The following is a 14,569-nucleotide window of genomic DNA, read 5'->3' as shown; positions in this document are numbered from 1 at the left end:
ACAGCGCAGGCAAGTAGCGGTTTACGTAAACCTGACATTGTGTAATTGTTTCCTTGAGCGCTCCCGATCTTTATTGTATGTTTCCGGCATACACCACAAGATATCTCGTGTGTAAATGATTGTGCATTTAAATCTAAGCGTCGTGGTCTTCAATTTAAATGTCAGATTTAGGAGGCGCTGAATGCTGCTGGAATGTGCAATTTTTAATGATTCATCCCATGGCCTACCATTTTGTCGTAAATCGGGGGATGTAAAATTATATCTTTTTTTTTCTGTCAGTGCATTACTAACCGCAATAACAAAACGAATATTTGCCACGTCGGCAAGTGCAAACAATGAAAGTGCAAAAATATGAAATAAATGGAATATCCCGAGGATCGCCGAGGGTGATGAACAAAACTTTTTTGTCGGCGTACAATGCACGATAATAAAATCGGTGCGGCTGAAAGGCAGCTCCTATTTTAAGGGCGGCATTTGGTGCCCTATAGATTTTTAAAGTATGCTGTTTTCGTACAGTCATGATTTGTACGAAATTAGTGCTCGATTCCTTTCATTTTTGGGTATACATTGTGTGAAAGCGTCATAAATTGGATAATTTATTCAAGATTTGTGGTATAACAAACCTACAGCAGTGCATTACCTGATTACCGTTACCTCTAGAGAGAGCAGAAAAGGAGGGCGGAAGGCAGGGATGCTAAACCTCTAAAAATAGGTACCATGACTGACCTGAGCAAGGTCACAAGAAGGTAACAAGCTATAATAGCTGTTCCAGTTTGTACTTTTAGAAGCGAAAATATTTTAGGCGATCCCCTATCCTTGAGTTCAGTTCCACTTGTATTGGCTTTCAGCCGATGCCAGAGTCTGTGCTGCCGCTTTCATAATGGCTTTATTCCGCACTTTTTAAGCTTTTCGGTGACGGACTAGCCCGGGTTCTTCGATGGCCTAAGCAGCCTGTCTGAGACGACTTGGCCTATGTGCATGGCGTATTTAAGAAAATAAATGAAGGGGTAGTGCAGAGGAAACTCATGAAGACGGTTATGTTGAGTGCAAAGCACGAGTGTGTTTTGCGGTAAAACCTTTTTGAATACGATGTTTACTGCACAGCGCTAAAATGTGGTGCAGGTTTACATGAACCGTGATCAGCTCCAGAGATAGCATAATGACCCTGTGGCTGGGGACAATAATGAAAACGATGTTTGCGGCGCAACGCGAGATGAGACAGCATGCGGCGCATGGACACATCACGCCTCCTATACAACACATGAGATACTATGGCCAGAGAAACGCGAAACTCGGAAATCGATAATTGGAGATAGCGCTCTAAATAAAAATCTGAAAATAAGACGCTTGACTAGAATCGGGCATACGCACAAATCCGCCGGTCCCTTCTGCCTAAAATGTTCTTCAGTCAAATTTTATTTTAATTCTAAAAAATATGACCTGGCGCCAGCGCACCGGCAAGAGACGCGATCACCAGCTGATCGAGCCAGGACCTGCAAGTGGCTCGCTCTGCCGTAAAGCTTGTTATATGGAGTGTGCGAGGACTAATTTTGGAGCTACACAGAAGTACCCTCGTTACCACGATGTCATCTTACGCCATCCAACCAATCGCTTTTTCATCGCCACCCGCACCCTGCCCTGATGCGCTTCTTCAACGGGATCGTGCTATTTTCAGTGGCGCGGACGATCTTGATGTGGAAGACTGGCTGTCCTCCTACGACCGGTGAGCGCTCACAACCGGTGAGACGGCAGCATGAAGCTAACAAGTGTGGTCTTCTACTTGACGGATTTTGCGAACCTATGGTTCAAAAACCACGAATCGGACTTCACCACCTGGTCTGCTTTCAAGACCACTTTATTGGCATGCAAACTTCGCGCTGAGCAGCGTCGTCGCTCTCGCTCCCAGCATGTTAGTGAAAGCTTCAGCAGTTATATCGAAGACGTCCTCGACCTATGCAAGCACTTCAGTGCATGAATGGCGCAGGTTGACCGCATTAAGCATGCGCTCGAGGGCTTTGAGGGCGACGCCTCTCACATGCTTGACCTCAAGAGCCCCATCTCCCCAAGCGAGATCGTCAATCTGCGTCAGAGTTATGACGAGCTGCTTCGAGGGTGAGTCTTCTCTCGATTGCTCTCAGCACAGGACTAGAACAACGTCGACGTGACGACAGCAGTCATCAGTTCTCTCGAGATCCAGATCCAGCAGTTTGTCCGTGAGGAGGTCGCTCGGCAGCTGTAGCTGCTTCCCTCTGGGCCGAGCTGCCATCAAATCTGGCATCAACGCTTCAACACATGATCTGGGAGTAAGTATCCGAGGCCATACCGTCAGCTTGTCAACCGCCTCCTGTTGGAACGCCTCCTGCTGCTGCGCATCCTATTTCAGCGCCGCTTACTTACGCTGAAATATCCTGACAGCCAAGTGTTTAGTACTTTTTGATCTTCCCCTGGAGTCATTCCCGTTCTTGCTGTTCGGCCGCACCCCCAACGTTTCCAACCTTGGCTTACCACCGACAACTTGCCAATTTGCAGGGCATGTGGCATAGCTGGACAAGTGGTGTGCCACTGCCGTCGCCACGTCATGACCTGCTGCTTGTAAAATGGCATCGTGAAGCAAAATGCCGTTTAAAATCGAGGAATTCAGACCGCCATGGGGGCGGGGGCTGATCTTAATGGTCGCCAATGGGTAGCTTGGAGTAGTTTGTGACAGAGAGTTGGGGCGTTCGGGGCCGGCGTCCCACCGTGGCTTGAGGCAGTTTCCGCGTAATGGTTGGGGAGGCTTTGCGATTCTGGCTTCGGTTGTCGTGCACTGATTGGCAGCCATTGGCAGCCATTCCGAGGGTGACATATCTTCTCCCTCTACTACAAACAGTTCCGTTCCGCCGTCAGGGCAGTGACGTGCTGGGGCGTCCGAGCGCGAAGCTGCGTCTCTTACGGCGTACGGTGTCGGCACTGCGAGGCTTAGCCTTTTAGCGTAGCGGGGTGAGCAAAAAGATGAACTTGTATCTTGATGTGGTTGGCCAAACAGAGAAGGGTAGGTGTCAGTAGGTTGCAGGCAGGTGATGCCAATTTGAGATGTATGCCATGAGTTGTTCCGGCCGCAAATGACAGTTTGCGGAGTGCATGTGAACTGTGTCCGCTCTTTCGCCGCGACCGAATGCCCCCCTCGCCCCTGATCGATCAGGTTTAATGAAATAGTGAAGACCAAAAGCAAAGGTTCACATCACAAAAAAAAAGAACATTCACGGATAACATACTAACAATGGCCCAAAAAATGCATCTGCATGCAACACGTACGTTGCATAAATTATGTTGATAAAAGGGCGGCACCGACAATTGACTGCCTCATTACTTCAAGGACCTTCAAGGTCTTCAAGTGTTATAAAGCGATCAGTATCAGATTAGGTGTGTGAATGTTACATGTATGTTGACATGGTTAAAGACGAATATGCTTTCTATAATACGGGAAATTTGTTAGATACCCAGGAGGCTTTTCATAATTGAAATAATTACGTGCGATCTTAAGGAAAGGGACGAGTTCAGACTGGAATAAAAACGCATGCTAATGTCATTTTAGCTATATAGCTATCTCTTCACATTGAGACAAAAAGGCGCTGCAAGGGCTCAGTAAACATTGAGGAGGTTCAAGTCATTACATAACGGTTCTGAGAGCAAACAGTGGGAATGAATTAGAGACGCAAGCCGAGCTTACATCGTTCAGCGGGTACAATAACGGAACTAAAGACTGAATTAGCCAAAAGTAAAAGCGTCATTTGATCATAGCGCCAGAATTGCAGCCAAATAGAACGGAGGCTATATTGTGAAGAGTTTTGTGTTCTTAACAATAAATAGCATTTTTAAATCAACCCAAGAGCGACATTAAATGGCAGCAAAACTTCGGCATTTTGCTCAGTATTCAAACCAGGAGGCGTTGCAAAACAGGAAGAAATCCGAACCCGACCGCGGCGGATGCGTTTCGGTGGAGGCGAAATGAAGAAGCGTCCGTGCGCTGTGCGATGCCAGCGCACGTTAAAGATCCCCCTTACCCCGCCGGGGGGGGGGCGCAGTGGTTACGGCGCTCGACTACTGTGCCCAAGGAAGCGGGATCGAATCTCGGCCTTAGCGGCTGCGTTTCGTTGGAGGCGAAACGGAGTGGCGCCCGTGTGCTGTGTGATGTGAGTGCACGTCGCACAGCGCCGTAACCACTGCGCCACCCCGGCGGGGTAAGGGGGATCTTTAACGTGCGCTGACATCGCACAGCGCACGGACGCTTCTTCATTTCGCCTCCACCGAAACGCATCCGCCGCGGTCGGGTTCGGATTTCTTCCTGTTTTGCAACGCCTCCCAGGTGGTCGAAATTTCCGGATTCCTCCACTACCTCCGGAGTCCTCCCCGCTGGGGTGGTGCAGTGGTAAGACGCCCGACTACTGTGCCGGAGTTCCCGAGATCGAATCCCGGCCTCTGCAGCTGCGTTCCGATGGAGGCGAAACGAAGTGGCGTCCGTGTGCTGTGCGATGTCAGCGCACGTTAAAGATCCCCAGGCGGTCGAAATTACTCCGTAGCCCTCCACTACAGCCCCCCTTTCTCTCTATCCACTTTCACTCCCACCTTCATCCCTTCCCTACGGCGCGGTTCAGGTGTCCACAGATCAAGTGTGACAGATACTGCGCCTTTCCCTTCCTATGAACCAACCAACCAACCTCCACTACGGCGTCTCTCATAGCCTGAGTCGCTTTGGGACGGTAAACCGCACAAACCACAAAGGTCCCCAGGTGGACGAAATGCCTCCGTAGCCCTCCACTACGGCTCCTCTTTCTCTCTTTCCACTTTAACTCCCACCTTCCTCCCTTCCCTTACGGCACGACTCAGGTGTCCACAGAAACAAGTGTGACAGATACTGCGCCTTTCCTTTCCTGTGAACCAATTAATAATATTAATCATTAAAGGATGACAGTGCCTCCCCATACCAGATTGAGTAAAGAGAGTCTTCTTATTAGAATAATTTTCGCCCAAGTCTATTCAACTTACTTGTTAGTTTAAAAGGTAAATTCCTAGTCTACCCTCTGTAGCAAGTAGGAATTTAAACATTCCTTAAAATAGGGCGACGAAAATAGTATATATAATGCAACAACAACCATTCTTCCAGAGTCCTCCACTACGGCGTCTCTCATAACCTGAGTTGCTTTGAGACGTTAAACCCCACAAACCAAACCAAACCATTCTTCCACAAGGTACAAAAAATGCTTCAAAATGCCTCTAATTATCGACCTAATTGTTTCCAACCCATTAATTAACTTTGAAATTATCGAATTTGGGTGGTTAGTCATGAGTACTTGGAAGCCATGAACAATATAATATCACTCTAGTCTTTGAAACGAAGGAAAAGCCGTTTTCTGAAGTATTGGAGCGGGAAGAATTCCAACCCTTTTTTGTGCATGAAACCAAAACTGAGCGCAAGAGAGGCGCAGGAAGCAGAGCAGTAATCCGGTGATCACATGTTGCAAAAACAACGGTGCCAAAATCGAAGGGCCTGTCCTACACTTACATCCCACGCACTTTGTTTCGCGGCGTATCACTGAGCCGGTAGGTATTTGCTGTTATGTGCTTCAACCTCAACTTCCATGCTTGCTGTTCTAGATGTATTGTGCAAACGTCAGATAGCCGGCCGATGTCACTGGCTGAAAGGCAGCGTAATTTCAACGGCCTTGGTCAGAGCATTCTTGGTACAACATTTCTTTATGGCCTAGCAGAAATCTGTGACGGCTTCGTCCTCCCCGATCAACCCGACAACGATGCACTAACGAAGGCTACCAGCCCACGTTCAACATGATCCCAACCGTACACCGAAGCACACAATACCTGATAGGCACCATTCCTCAAAGCTACGGCGAGTGCCTTTCATCACCAGCGAATGTGCGCTGCCTTCGTTTGGCCAGAGAGCGCTTGTCGTAAACGATCACACCCAAACTCTGCGCCAAAGCGCCAACCGTGTGTCACCGCGGGAGCGCCACGCTATGCATAATTAAGTCTAGGAATTGCTGGTCACAGTTGGCCAGAGACGGCCAAGAATCTCGGTACAGATGCGTTGCTTCGGAGATCATGTGTGCACTGCATACAGTACGGCCTGTGGTACTGCGCCACGTAGCGTACACTCATATAACTTTCAGCTACTCATTGTCAGTTGCGTGGTCATTATTTTTGGAAGCCGACAGAGCGATATAATTTGCATGGCACATCGTAGAAGAGCCGCGGCGTAATTTTAGAGGCTGGCTTAAATCCGTACACTGTGTGTTCGATGAGTACGTATTCTTAACGCTGCTGTGTCAGCTTCATGTACACCGAGGCACAGAAAGATGGCGTACAGTAAAAACGGAATACGAAACTCTATGTAGGAGTCTCGTTTGGTACGGAAAATATGCGCAGCTGCGTCAGCGACTCACTTCGGTTTCACATCCAGCTTTCTTTTTCTACATCGCTTCGGGAGTATTGACAGGCGGATTTGCATAACGATTCTACCGGTAGAGTTAAGAACTTGTCCAGTAACTCAAAACTCTGTATTTATTTTCGCTGCTATTCAACGTAAAAATGGTGTAGCACTAAAGGAGGCGACGATATCCAAAAGCGGCGAGCACGCTTATTAAAATAGAAACTTTCAAATTAAATCTCATTGAAAACTTGAAAAGAGCATTTTGGTGTAGGGCGGGCTGTGATTACCTCGTAATACGCAAGTAATTATTTCTCACGTAATTACCACTCCGAAAACGAGGTTTCAGAATATATTCGAAATATAAGAAGGCAGACCTATCCATTTAGCGTCGATATATAGTAGAACATAGTTTCTTTGTGCAGCTTTAAAATGTAGAGTGAAAAACGACGTTGAGAACATATAAAGAAAGTGAGGAGGATGAAGAAAGGTTCCAGCCTTCTGTCTGGCCTTGGTGCTGCGATCGCGTTACAGGTGAGCTAACTCTATTTCCTAAATTACCTATATGCCGCGGCGTTGGTGATACAGTTACGTTTTATATTTTTGTATTCGGCTCCCAATTTATGAGCTTTACTTTAGTGGCACAATAAGCCCAGTTGCTATATGCAACTGTACATTTGCACCTTCATGCGGCTCCGACAGCCGAGGTATCCCTGTCAATATTTTGCCGCGGTTTGATTTACCATGAGTTCACGATGTCATGCAGGGCCTCTCCCGAAGCGGAGCTCTTCTCGCAAGTCGGCGATTCTACCGCGTCACGATGAGTCGTGATCATGGTTACCCGTTGAGCTCGCCAAAACGCATGCAGCTTTCCGAATCGGAAGTCGAAATTATGAGTACAGTCTAGTGTGCTATTGACGTTTTAATGATTGGGCAATGTAGAAGATGCCGTTCAATGTGTATCTACCCTTTACCTGAAGTTCGGGCTCATAGGAGGCAGGTTAGATGCGTGCACAAATGTGCAGGAAGGTGCAGTTTCCACGCCAAGTGACGATTGGTAGGAAAGTTAGCAGCTTTCGCTCGCGAGCACTGTACCGTTCTCTTAAACGTTCACTTCGGCGATTTCCCTGGCCTCTATTATGTGCAGTTTTGTGCCGTTTCGCGTGTCTTGTAGTGGCCTAGCCCGTGGTAGATTCGCCCGACACGGCGGGCACCGTCCGAACTCCTCCACGTGCCGTATGTGTATCGCGTGCTTACAAGGTTGTGGCCTCCAGTGCCACTGAGTGCAGCGCCGAGAGTGACGAAGCTACCGGGGTCGAACAGGCTGTGAAGTGCAAATAAGCGTGGCTGGACCTGTCAAGGAGTGTGGATGTCACTGCAAAGGAGCTAACAGGGCAGCTATAAGATATGACGCACATGAAGAATACCGAAAACAGAGTATATAAGCACGAGAATGCGGAAGGCTTAAGACAGGCCTGCGAGATACAGTATAGCCCGAATGCATTCGAAATTAAAATATATGGTTGTCGCTCTAGACATTTCGCAGACTCCAAAAACTAAAATGCGTTTTTGGTGCATAATGCGATCAGACTCTAATGCTTGCCGTACATACTCTTGTTATTCGCAGGTGAGAAATTCTCTTGACAGCCCGAGTCCAATGAAGTCTTTGATTTTCATTGTTCTTCTGGCTGTTACGGGGTTCCTGCAAAGTAATGCGGAAAGTAAGTCTAATGTTAATGTTTTAAGCAACGCAGTTTACCACTCTGAGACTATTTAACAATCAACTTATTTCGCAGGAAGCTCCTTGTACTCAGACCCTAATGGTGAGTAAATTCTTGACTTTTAGAGAGTCATTCCTTTGCATCTATTCCAGAGTGGTAAATCTACAAACCCTAGATTGATTACAGGGCATATTACATCCGACTGAACTTCGTACCCCGCACAGTAGTGTTTCCAACTACACTACATTTCATTTGGGTGGCATTCTTTTTCAAAGAACGTAAGGTGGATATGCTGCGGGATATATTTTGTTTTTGAGGCATTTAGGAATAATTCATTATGTATTGTCTTTTTTTGACAAAAATATACTTTGCGTACAAATTACGTCCCATTTTTTTTTTTTTTTTACTTTCTCCACTTTAGGAAAAGAGGAGCAGGGGACTTGCAAAGTGAAAGGAACATTCACCCCTCCCAAGGTTAGTGCTATAATCTACTGTCACACCTTTGCCGAGCGTTTTGTAACAAACAAGCATAATCGAAATATATAAACGAAAACATTTTTTCGAAAAGCGGCCAGCGGTTTCTGAAAAGAAGTACTCGTGCATACAAATTTACTCGCCTAGTTCCTCCACTCTGAATGCGGGGGTACTCAAACAAATCATATTAAGGCGGAAGCCTTTAGTGCCTCATCGCTGTAAGCAGTTGTCGTTAAAAATGTCACGATTTTCAATTGTTCGAAATGGTCGTGACGTCACAGTGCGCGAATTTCAAACGGGGCTAATTGTACTTTGGCTACTAACCATACAACCATTTAAAGAAATGGTATAGTGATGCTCCAAGTAAGTGGGACTGAGTTTATTTAATTATTTAATAACCAATTGGCTTAATAACCTAATTGTCTTCAATAACTAATCATTGGTTTCCTAAATATGGACGTAGTCAAGCGAGGGTGCACTTAAAATTGAGAGAAGTGATAGTTCATTACACTAAATAACTAATTATCATAGTGTTGCTAATTAGGCCATTAGTGCAAGTTCGCGCTTGCTGAAAAGGAACTAAGGTTAACTGATAAGTATACATTGTACTGGTAATTGACTGAAGTACAATACCCTACCAAGTCGGAAAAAAACTACAGAAAATTTTGTGATGTTACGACAGAATTTCTGTGTGGTTTTTGACGGGAAACCTGTTGTGACAAAAGAATATTCTTTAGTAACATCAGAAATTTCTGTAGTTACAACAGAAAAGTGCTACAGAACTACACACAACAGACATATGCTACAGAAAAACTACAGAACTACACAAAAGTACTACAGAACTACAGAAATATCTGATGGTTACGTCAGAACTACAGGATATTTTGTAGTTCTTTTCGACTGGGTAATTATCTAATCATTATGCTTGTGCTAATTAGATGATTGGTTATAGGCAATTAGTGAAGGTTTACGCTTACAGAATTGGGACTTTGGGTTGCCGGTAATTACGTTTTACTGTCTAACGGCACCCGTCTTTAATTACGGCTTTGCTTTGCTTTAGTGAGCCAAAGTGCCCCCTGAATTTTTTTTAACCAAAAACTAGTGCGAATATATAGTAACACTTCGAGGTTTGCGGTGAATTAACTTGCGTCGTTATTGTTATATTTTATATATATTTCATTGAATGTATAAGCTTTAAACGGACAGGAGCCTGTACATCTATTTTGCAGAACTTTGATGTGCCTTTCTGCAAGGACGAAAAGGGCCAGAACCTTGAAGACGGATTGAGATGTCAGGTAAGTACACTGGACTTCTTTGCGCTTAGGCAGCTGGGAAGTAGTACAGTATTACCTTCATCTCTTTTCGCTCACTCGCAGCTTTATTCTGATCTTCAGGATAGGTTTGCATATGCGTGTCAGGCTGATATATTCTTGGGATCTCGCTGGCTCGGCGTTACTCCATTAGTGCATTCGCGGAGTACACAGTTCCAAACTATTGCTGCGAACATTCAAATCTTTATTTGCTGTTTTTCGGCAGCCGCCGGCATGCGATCTTATCACTGTGATTCTAGCGCACGGAAATATTCTTTATTCTTTGTTTGTTCATGCTCGTTGTCGCGAGAGGCTGCTTTATCGTTTTCTTTGTCGTGCAAGATGCATCGAGATGTACCTAGCAGATTTCGGCCACTCGCTTGTGTTTCTGCAATGTTCCGGGTTATGCTAGTCACGGTCTGCGGTTTTATCTCGAAGTTTTTTTGCCGCCTTTAAATTGAGCGCTGGCGCGTGCGACGGGCATTCTTTGTTCGACGACCACCGAGCAAGATTGTTTCGATCACTGCCGCCAATTGCTTAGTTCTTTTGCTGGCGCTAGTCAGGCTAATAAACAGTCTATTCCAAAGAAGTTCAAGCCTCCTTCCTCATTTTGGCACCGACGGCGTTGTCACCAAAACGTGACACAATATTGTGTTCCCAGCATTCCGGGTATCTCGGGTGTTGCCATTCTTGTTCGTCGTTTATTCGAGGTGGGCCGTCGATGTCTGCATGGAGATTGAGGAAGCCGCATAAAACTAAGCGCATTGACTAAATTAAGGCTCAAAGTGAAACGCCAACTCTCATCATTCTTTTATATTTGGAACTGATGGCTCATTTATATCTTCAGTTTCAGTAAACTAATTCAATAATAGGAAGTGTGAGGTCGCTTCTATAGCGGCGTTGGAGCGCAGTGTATTGTGTCAAAGCCCAAATGTTATAGCTCTGATGCCAGGTGCACTAAGGAAATTAGCAGTATGCTCCAGGTTTTTTTTTTTTTTTTTCTGGAGGAATCAACTAAAATCTCTAAGTCTGGGCACAATTGTAAAATTTGTCATGCTATAATTTGCGCTTAGAATAGCAATAAAAATCGAATCTATGTTTGCTGATCACAACTTCTGCTTGTCTGGAAGAATATGTAGGCAATGTCCAAGTAAAGGCTGCATATAGTCATGCGCTAATACCCTGTTTTACGACCGTGTCTTTCGTTCTTTAAGAAGTGGCACTTGTTACCTGAAGCACTGTGCAAAGATGTGAAAATGCACGTTCTCCTCACGATTTGTTTTCTTAAACCTAGCTAGCGCAAACATTACAGTACGAAGCACAGGGTTTTAAAGGAAGATTTATACAAAATATTCAATTTCTACTCGAGGTTTTCTCCATTAGATTAGCTAACAGAGAAGAAAACATTCGTTGTTCATTTTATTTCTGGCGCACTGAAGTTATGTTATTTCCTGTTTACGATCTAAAAGGTTCTGTCACTCAAAATTACTCTGTGCTCAATTAGTTTATATGTAGAAAAGCATAACTTACAAGTTCGTTCGAATATCCTAAATGTACAGCAGAAGTGCTGATGTTTCAGCTCCGTGTGACATAGCTGCTACTTGTGATGGTAACCGAGGCTAATTATTAAAATAAAATGCCGCAGAAACATTGATAACTGCTTTTTTTTTCGTACCTGCGAAAAAGTGCAGTGAGACTATGAATTGTGTTTCTATTTATCGATACTGGTTATACAGGTAATCGCCACAGTACACCAGAATAAATATTCGTCATCATGCTGGCCTTCAAAAACGGCACGTTTATTATTCTTTTTTTTTTATGAAGATTCACCTCCTCAGCCCTGTATTTATGTAGACGTATTACCAGATGTCGCATGCAGTTGGCTGGAAATGGAAGAATAGTTACGGGTAGTTTGTGTGGCTAAAAATCTGCGGTCGGTACTGTGCGCTGCCCTCATATATTCAGACCCAAAACCATCTGTACCGTATTTTCAGGTTCTATTTACTTAAATTTAAAAAAAAAAAAGAATTCTTGCGGTGAGATATGGCCAACTTTAGCAAACTAGATATTGTGGCAACATTAGAGACCTATATTCCATTTCTGTGGTGTGGGTTCCAACGATAGAAGTCATTTGGTTGATTACTTTATAAAGATTGAGCAACTGATCAGACGACACAATGCCACTCTATCGATTTCAGGCGCGCAGTACAGTTTCTCCATTACCTTTCAGTTCTCGGTTCACTGGAGTCATGGAGAAATGATATGCGAGGCCGGGTACTGCGAAGGTGGAGAGTGCGTTAACATTAAACGAAGAATGTGCCCTCCCTTTGAAGAGGAGTCCTGCAGATAAGCAACTCCAGCCGCTCAGCACGCTCAAGAGCTGAATAAAAGAAACAAATTAATCCCTTTCTCAACATTCGTCCAACTCGTTTCAACCATTTATTTTTCGGCATTCAGGCACACAATTGTAATTATCACAAAACCCAAAGAGAAAGAAATGCTGCAAGCTATTTTCAAACAAATGCGTCATTTGTTATTTCTTTAGTGCGAGCTAATGAAAATGCAGGCCGTTAGCTATTCGCTTTGAAAGTTGTCTGCTTCCTTAGTGTGACGTCATGAATTACACAGTTTCTTAATACTACACCAAAAGAAATAGAGACATACAAGACTGCTGCTAACCTCAAATTAGGTACTGTAACCGGACCATTTCAGAGAAAGACCATCCCCTTCTTCATTTTTATCCTTCTTGGTGTGTTGAAAACATAAGGAATGCGTCATTTTTGTTATTTTCCTTTCGTATAAGCCTTATTGCACCCATGTTCGTTCCCAGGTACAGGCGCTCAAATAGGAAGGTTCAGCATGATTTCGGCTCCGGGTATTAAGCGGTGCAGTGGTGAATGACAGCTTTAGGGAAAATGACTCTCCAAGCACGGAGGCTACAACGAATGGCACACAAAATAAGAAACCGGACAGATTGAAGAGATTGAGGAAATATGATGACTCAAGCAGTATAAGATACAGAACGTGTCGCAGAGGGCGTAGTTGATGACATGAATATAGGAAAGACCGCAAAGGTAAAGCGCAATCCCTGCAGCAATGCGCAAAAAAACAAATAGGAAATCACGTGGTACACGAGAGAGGAGCTGCGTCTATGTTCAAGGTGAGTCCTCTAATTTTCGTCATAATTATCTGGCTTCGCAAGCCAGTCCTAGGCTTTATATGGGAGAAATTGCATGCAGCCGACATACTGTAACCACTGTACTGCGCTCAGTTGCTGTTCACATACCTGAGCATTGTATTTACTGAGATAAATTGCAAGATAAAATGATTTCGGCTGCATCAGAGCGAATAGGTAGGCGCATTTGCTGATTAGACGATAGCCAAGACCTTTACAGCAGTATTTCTTTCTGCCGCCTCATTCAATGCGAAATTTCGATTTGGGCAGCTCCATTAACGGAGAAGGCAAAATGTAATGCCTAGACCTCTGCCTCAACACTCGTCTTCTGCCGCTTGAACGCAGATACCGCATCATCTGGACTTCATTGCATCAGCTGACCCTTTTCCATTTATATGACCATACTCTTCATCCATCACAACATATCCTTTATATGCCACGAAGTTATATACATCGCAAAAAAAAACAAAACACATTTATAGGCATTTCAATGTGTACAGCATTCTTGCTCTAGGGGACAGCACCGATAATTCAACTCCTGCATAAAGAACTGTTATCGCAAAGAGATGTTCATTTTAAGAAATTTTCGATAATGATGGAATGAAAAATTAATGCTGGCAGAAGTTCTTCGGAGTGCGTTGTTTCCTGCAGCCTTCGAGAATTACAGACAGAGCCTGTCCAGTGACCAAGCAGAGCAATATTCCTTTTTACGGTCACGGGCGGGGCGAAGTAGAGGATTTAATAAAAGATTCAGAGAAACCTGAAGCTGCGATGGTAGCTAGTGAGGACAGAGCAGTCACTGATTAGGGAGGAGGAACGCAGAACCAGAGGAAGGTTTCCATGGAAATACCCAAGCAAACTGCTACCGTGGAGGTTGGACAGTAATAAGCAGGCTGCGCAGAGACGAGAACGACTCCAGGTAAGATAACCTTCTCCCTTTGAGGGGGTGGGGTGCTTGTGTGTGTGTGTGTGTGTGTGTGTGTGTGTGTGTGTGTGTGTGTGTGTGTGTGTGTGTGTGTGTGTGTGTGTGTGTGTGTGTGTGTGTGTGTGTGTGTGTGTGTGTGTGTGTGTGTGTGTGTGTGTGTGTGTGTGTGTGTGTGTGTGTGTGTGTGTGTGTGTGTGTGTGTGTGTGTGTGTGTGTGTGTGTGTGTGTGTGTGTGTGTGTGTGTGTGTGTGTGTGTGTGTGTGTGTGTGTGTGTGTGTGTGTGTGTGTGTGTGTGTGTGTGTGTGTGTGTGTGTGTGTGTGTGTGTGTGTGTGTGTGTGTGTGTGTGTGTGTGTGTGTGTGTGTGTGTGTGTGTGTGTGTGTGTGTGTGTGTGTGTGTGTGTTACAAAAGCAGTATCTTAAATGTTCGGAATGTCGTAAAGCATCGATGCCTTTGAGGAACGTGTAAGTAAAATATAATCTTATTGTTCAGTTCAGTTCAGTTAAGTCGTTCAGTCGTGTCCGACTGAACGACTGAACTTATT

The 14,569-nt window shown here is 44.9% G+C and overlaps 1 protein-coding gene across 1 annotated transcript; it reads left to right on the top strand.

Annotated features, from left to right (window-relative positions):
* The first annotated feature begins 8,068 nt into the window (after nt 1–8,068).
* LOC146195921 (uncharacterized) lies at nt 8,069–12,340 on the top strand. The gene is made up of 5 exons (XM_084597962.1): nt 8,069–8,142; nt 8,218–8,244; nt 8,564–8,616; nt 9,846–9,911; nt 12,157–12,340. The coding sequence occupies exons 1-5, from the start codon at nt 8,079–8,081 to the stop codon at nt 12,274–12,276; spliced, it is 330 nt and encodes a 109-aa protein (XP_084454088.1). The 5' UTR covers nt 8,069–8,078; the 3' UTR covers nt 12,277–12,340.
* Nucleotides 12,341–14,569: the final 2,229 nt, after the last annotated feature.

Source organism: Amblyomma maculatum, chromosome 3 (genome assembly GCF_055883805.1).
Source record: "Amblyomma maculatum isolate TAMU_Amacu chromosome 3, ASM5588380v1, whole genome shotgun sequence".
NCBI lineage: Eukaryota > Metazoa > Arthropoda > Arachnida > Ixodida > Ixodidae > Amblyomma > Amblyomma maculatum.
This window is presented reverse-complemented; position numbering and strand designations above follow the sequence as displayed.